This window comes from Sinocyclocheilus anshuiensis, unplaced genomic scaffold, assembly GCF_001515605.1.
Source record: "Sinocyclocheilus anshuiensis isolate Anshui unplaced genomic scaffold, SAMN03320099.WGS_v1.1 scaffold1563, whole genome shotgun sequence".
Taxonomy (NCBI): domain Eukaryota; kingdom Metazoa; phylum Chordata; class Actinopteri; order Cypriniformes; family Cyprinidae; genus Sinocyclocheilus; species Sinocyclocheilus anshuiensis.
Genome location: NW_015552706.1, coordinates 101,957 through 109,228, shown reverse-complemented (window position 1 = coordinate 109,228; position 7,272 = coordinate 101,957). Strand labels below are relative to the sequence as shown.

At 39.0% G+C, this 7,272-nt stretch overlaps 1 protein-coding gene across 1 annotated transcript in view; it reads right to left on the bottom strand.

Moving 5' to 3' along the window:
• LOC107667741 (protein TANC2-like) overlaps positions 1-7,272 on the bottom strand; it is a 107,042-nt gene that overhangs the window by 32,610 nt on the left and 67,160 nt on the right. The window contains exon 3 of the mRNA XM_016459462.1: positions 3,541-3,723. Coding sequence (XP_016314948.1) covers positions 3,541-3,723 — 183 coding nt within the window. The remainder of the gene's footprint in view (positions 1-3,540; positions 3,724-7,272) is intronic.

Here is a 7,272-nt window from a genome sequence, read left to right as displayed (position 1 = left end):
ACACCGCCCTCTGCGCGTCGGTAGCCCCCCGGAATCGCTAGATCGGTCGGCGCCGGACCGCGAATTTAACTGCCCGTAACTCCCGAAACCCGGGGGCTATCGACACGGGGGTGGTCTCATTCGAAAGAGGGCCGTACACTCGATTCACATTCGAGAAGGTTCCTCGAGCTGAAGGGATCCCCCGAATTTGGTGCAGATCCGCCGCGCCATTACGGAGATATGGCCGTTCAAAGTTTCAATTGTTTTCCATAGACTTAAGCTTTAAAGCGTTTCATCCAGGTCGCCAGTAGCAAACAATGGAGTGCGCTCTGCTGGACAAACTAAGTAATTACACCATTTCAAACATTTTATCTGCGTTATATGCGCTGTAAAAAAAAATTTCATATCGGCGGCATATTCGCCGATACCGATATTGGCGACAGGCTCATATCGGCCGATAATATCGGCTAAACGATATATCGGTCAGGCTCTAGTCACGTCCCTTATTTATTAGGGGAGGCTAATAAGGAGCAAGTGTGTGTGTGCACGTTTACCTGTATGCAATTAAAAACTCTCAGAATGCTGGTGATTACTGTAATTGCACTGGTTACGATGGCTGGGGAGGTCAAAGGTCATTGTACAGTCACTGGAATGGAAGCAGTTGCTCGGCAGTAATTGCCATCATTAGCATGGAAATGTAGACTCCAGTTCCAGGAACTCATTCTGACCAAAAAGGCAGGGGACGAAAAAAAAAAAAAACCTGAAATGTTTCAACTGGAGAATAACTCCAATGGGGGTTACCAAGACTATCCATCTGGACTGCCATGAGATCATGTGAGGCGAGTCTCCCTCCAGCTCCATCAGTAATTGCAGCTTAAGTCATTCAAGACAAAGATTTTATCTTAAGCCCATTAAACTGAACAGCACAAGCGTGGGGTACTTTTTAAGGGGAAAAAACAAGCATGAATAATGAAAGCATATGTAAGATCAGAACGGCTGTGAGCACACACACACACACACACACACACACACATCATTATTAAATAATAATGAAAGCATATGTAAGATCAGAACGGCTGTGAGCACACACACACACACACACACACACACATCATTATTAAATAAGAACAAACCTCTAATAGCCAGAACAAATCTAATGGACAAGAATTTAGTTTTACCCCTCTGCCTTAAAGGAATAGTTCACCCCATTATTTACTCACTCTCATGTCATTTCAAACCTGCATGACTTTCTTTACTGGAACACAAAGGATATTAAACACAGACTGGGGCTGTCATGTTCCAAAATTACAAAAAGCACCATTAATATATTGTAAAATACAAAACGTGGACTACACTATATTCTAAATAGTCTTCTAAAATAAATATATCTGTGAATAACAGACTGGAGTTTAAGTCATTAGTTACTGAAAATGTTGATATATATTCTACCTTTCCTTAGCATGTTTAGGAGAGAAGTTGCAATTTCAGATTCATGAACAATTTGTTCTTCTGCGTCAGATGTTTTCAATGAATTAGCTGTTCACAAAATGGATATTTCACAAAATTTTTTTTATTCAGTTACTAATTGCTCACCTTCATGTCGTTCTAAACCCATATGACGTACTTTCCTCTGTGGAACACAAAAGAAGATATTTTGAGAAATGAAAAAATATTTTTATGTCCATACAATGGAAGTCAATGGGCACTAATGTTGTTTGGTTGGCACCAATGTTCTTTAAAATATCATCTGTTGTGTTCCATAGAAGAAAGACATCATATATGATTGGAATTAAATGAAGGTGAGTAAATGTTGACAATATCAATTTTGGGGAGAACCATCTTTTTCAATGATTCATCCATGAATCGGACTGACCCAGTTCTAATTGATTCAATGATTCACAATGATTAATAGTGTTTTTTCTTGTTGAATAACAAATACATTTTACACAAAGCACTATAGTATCACTCCAGAAGAGTAATATAGCAATATAGCATACAAATATGATTAACACTTAAGATGCATTTACACCTTTTTGAAGCTTGAAAGCTCTGGTTATCTTTTATTGTAATTGCAAGGTAAAGAATGATCAGTAAATTATATAAAGTTTGGAATTAGGGTGAGTAAATGATGACAAAACTATCCCTATATAAACCTTGGCCGATATGGTTGGTGGATTAACATAAACTATCTGTAAGTACATATTGCATATCCAGCAGTCGGGAGAATTCAATTAAATATTAAATGAAGATTATTGTGGGAAGAAAATGAACAGTGAGCCAATGTTCAGCGTAGCACTGGGCTGGTGAACAATACAGGACACAGAAAGAAAAGGAAATCACACTCTCCGTGCTGTCCTGCTTCCAGGAGAGAGTGGCTGAAAACAAGTCATTGTGTTGGAACAGAGCTTCTGCGGACAGGACTGGACTGGACGCGCTCAGTGGAACAACTCGGAAATGATAAAAGCAGGAAAAACAACGTGTGGATGGAAAAGCCAATGGAACAGCCAGGAAGGTTAAAGAAAGGATACAAACAACAATGTGAACTCAGTTTACTAAGTAAGTCCTATTTCTGATCTTTCACCACTCCTATAGAGCAGGAAAGCACAAAAATACCAGAAAAAATAGAGGGGACAAAAAGATCAGGTCAGTGACCATATTAAAAATCTCGTCATCCACATTGGTGCCAAAGACCAAAGTGTCGCAATGAAAAATCAACAGGACTATATATATATATATATATATATATATATATATTTCTGCCAGCCTTTATTCATTATAATAGACAACAAAAACTTGTCTGACTGTTTGAATACAATGTTGCTGAACTGCCACTGATAGCATTTGCTGAAAACAACATGACACTCTCTGAGGATGTGATTAGCATTCCTGAAACATTAATGCTGCATTAACAGTCCTTCAGCTGAAATACTTCTCCACAGAGACAAAAAAGGAAGGAGGAAAACTGCAGGAAAAAAATAATATAATTAGTGCACCCTTGTGGTTGCTAACAGAAGTGCAGTGTCAAAGACAAAAGCATTACAACAAAGTATGGTCATTTTTTATATATGTATAGTGTATATATGTATTTATATATGTATAGGCAGTCATGTGACACTGAAGACTGAAGTAATAATGCCGACAATTCAGCTTTGCATAACAGGAATAAATTACACTCTTTTTGACATCACACTCTAAATTGTCATAATATTTCACAATATTACCTTTTTTACTGTATTTTTGAACAAATAAATGTGACTATATAGACCACTTTCAATGCAAATTTCAATTTTCAATAATTAAACCAGACTAAATGAACGTGTAAATTGACATCTCTAAAAATAACAAATTACCTCTCAAACACACACACACAAACTCGTTCACACTCTCCCTGTGTGTTAGGTGAAGGCATTTTGCTCTCAGCGGGAGTTCTGGCATTCAGAGTGTTTGAGATGGGAAGCAGGAGGTGGTTCTCGCTGACACACACATACAGTACACAAGCCACACAAGCACAACTGCAACACATATAGCACTACACACACCTACAAACACAAGCAGTGTTACCTGGCAGTCTCTTGAGCGGCTGGAGACGCATGTTGAGGGCCTGGTGGGACAGCAGAGGAGAGGAGGGGAGAGAGCGCGTCACACCCTCCATGATCCGAATGTGCTGCATGCCCTCGGTCACCGGGAGAGGAGGGACAGCGTAATCCCCCTCGAACACACACTCGCCCTCCACAGAGTCACTGCCTGGAGAGTGACAGAAAGAGAGGCTGAGGTCACAAATGAATTCCATAATGAAGCGGACATTCTAACACTTTATGATAGCAAGATACGCTCAAGAGACCAATCATACGAGCACAGAGAAGGCTCATTTGCATATTGGAGTCACAAACACACGGTTCAGCTTATTAACACTCCTCTATCATTGTTCCTAAAGAGACGACACCTCCAGATTTAGAAACAAAGAGCAAACAGAAAGAAAGAGAGCAAGAAAGAAAGATTGAACATGATGTCAGACGCCTGTAGCTGTCATGTTTGTGTGAGTGGACATATTGTGCCTTACACACAAACACTGATACACCTTTGCAATTTTGATTGTATACTAATTGGCTTAGCAAGATTTTTTTTTAACTAACCTCCGTCATGACAGTAGTTGACTTGAAAGTAGTATGACCATAAAATACATTTTTGGTAATATTAGTATGCGAGTATGTGAGTTGCGAGTAATTCAGAACAACAAAGCACAACGTGTAAATCAGACTTCAGAACAGATTTCAAATAAACATGCCAAGTGTGGAACAGACATAAAAATGATGACTCTAACTAGAAATTCAGATGCCTGAGGATGCCAAGTCACATTTTACTCTTGCTGCTCTACTCAGGGAAAGAAGTAAACTCAATCAAAAGATCAACTGGAAACTGATGATGCAGATGAGCGACAGGAATCGTGACTCATCTGTGAAGGTTCTAGAATGACAGATTGATGACTGAACAAACCGATGGAAGTCAGCTAAATTATTCAAGGGATTCACGGTTTGAGCAGAGTCTGAGTCTGATTGCTTTTTGAGCTGTTCAGTAGTTCTTTTTGATGCAGACCTGAGTTTAGCGCACCTTATTTAATTCAGAGCTGCAAAATAAATAAATGAAATAAAATAAATTACAGTTTACAATGACTATTTTCTATTTGAATACATGTTAAAGTGTAATTTATTCCTGTGATGTTAAATCTGAATTTTCAGCATCATTACTCCAGTCTTCAGTGTCACATGATCCTTTAGAAATCATTCTAATATGCTGATTTGCTGCTCAAGAAATACTTATTACTATTATAAACTTTGAAAACAGTCGTGTTGCTTAATATTTTTCTGAACTGTGATTTTTATGATTCATTCTTTGATGAATACAAAGTAAAAAAAAACAGCATTTATTTGAAATAGAAATATTTTGTAACATTCTAAATCTTTACTGTCCTTTTTGATCAATTCATTTCATTCCAAAAAATCTTATTGAAAAAATTAATGGAATACATCTAAATAAATAAGTAAGTTTTAACTTCTGTATGTCAGATGACAGTGAAGAATCCCATCACAACGCAATGTGTCTGTTTGTGCTGGCATTAAAAATGCCACCATGGGTCTTTCGTTAACTACCAATTCAACTTCAAATTTCATTTGAGCAGCAGCAGGAGGCTGGAGTTCATTTAATCACTCACATGTGACTCTCATCCAGGGCCTAAAACTAACTTTTTGCCACCCCTGCCAATGGCCGGTGACATGATCAAATTTACCGGCCAAAAAGTTTTTTTACCGGCCATGAAACAGGCTGTTATTACTACTACAATGACTAAACATATTTACAATATTTTTAATTTGTCCTGCTGGTGCATTTCCCCTCAATTTTACCTATTAATTATAGCCATTCAACATTACAGTACAATTGAAAGACATTATTTTTAACATTTAATAGGCTCTGAAATATATAACTTTTAATTTAAGTGATTTTAAAATCTTCACATAAACTATATTATATATGCATAAACTATACATATTAATCTTTATTCAAGCTACAAAAGTTAATCAGCGACTAGAACGGTCCAAGGATTTCTCTTTTTCTTTTGTTCTTTGATTTACATCAATGACAGACTTCAGCAGGTTTCACTTTAAAAAAATCAGCGCCGTCTCTTTAAAACCTGATGCATATGACGTGGATCTGACACATATCCGATTTTAATAAAAAGATTATTTTATTCGCTTATGTCAGAAAGAGTGAATCTCTTTAAAAACTGTCTGTTGTTTTCACTTCATTGCATTGTTATAATTCGATAAAATAAAAGTTGTACCCGCCAACTGGTGACTGACACTGTTACACGGACTCGCCAACGCTGATTTTTACTCGCATTTGGCACTTGGCGAGTGTTAATTTTAGGCCCTGCTCTCATCAGACCTGTGAGATCAGAGCGCTGTGAAAAACACGAGTCTCACTTTAGTACGATTCCCGTAGTTACTATTCATAGAGCCCAGTAAATCTAGCGTGTGTGTGTCTGTGTGTGTGTGTGTGTGTGTTTGCACTGCTGGGGTTGGGTGGGGTCTGAACTGGGCTGATGTCAAGCAATCTCTGTTCTCTCTCTCTCACACACTACAGATTCTTCAACCCATTTTCTTCTCCATCCATCAGCCCCACCCAACATCTTCATAAAACACTCTCATGCATTTCAAATCGGATCGTGGCTCACCTCTTGCTCTCATTTCCTCTTCCCCTGTGGTTCAGCATCTTTGGCATTACTTTTGATCAAATAAAACACAAAGGTGTAGATATTGTGCTCCCCAAACATAATTTTGGCCATCACTCTCAAACTCAAATGTCCAAATGCACCTATGACGTCCAAAAATGCCGTCTACGCTAGACTTGGATCTAAAACATCAGAACCACACCCAAAAATGTAATCTCATCATTCTGTCCTCAAATGAGGCAGTTTTCATGATTCAAGCCTCCTCTGAGACTCTCTAAACACTCTCACATTCACTCTCGCCTCAGTAGAAGAGGATTAAACCTCCTTTAGAGACACAACAAGCTGTCAGATGTGCAATCGTTCCTTGTATCTTCCTGAATGCAGGATGTGGACTGAAGCGAGATGCTTTTACACAAGCAGACGGCAAGAGAGCAGAGGCAGAGTGAGCAGTTCGAACCCTCGGGTGTTAATCATCAGACACTATCCGCTTCGCAGAATCAGCTATAGTGTATGTGAATGAAAGCCAGTGACTACAATGAACAAACAGACTCATAATCAGCACAGAAAATGCAATGTCTTTTGTTTCTGCATGAGATTCTTTGAGGAGTTTTATGTTCTGGCTGAATTCGCAGTGTGTGGCCACTGCAGCTAGGCTGCGTCATAGGATGGCGTCAGACAGGAAGAGGCCATGTTGCGCCCAGTCTGGCCACAGCGACAGATGGCACAGACAGGAAGAGAGGATAGGAGAGGAAAGACTGATGAATGAAGCACCCACCTGCTAGTTACCACACATATAGACAACACAGACACACTCTTCATGTGTCACTATAGGTGAGTTATGTTTCAGCTCAATAACACACTCTGCAAACAGGGTGCCAATACTGGTGCCACACAAGGTGCCTGATGTAGGAAATGGTTAGAATGACATAAAACAAAATAAATTGCTACTATTATAACTAGTGGTCGACCGATATAGCGCCAAGGCCGATATATCGGCCGATATTTGGCATTTTTGAAATATCGGCATCGGCCGATAAGTTTTCCTGTTTGGCCGATGCGTTCGAGGC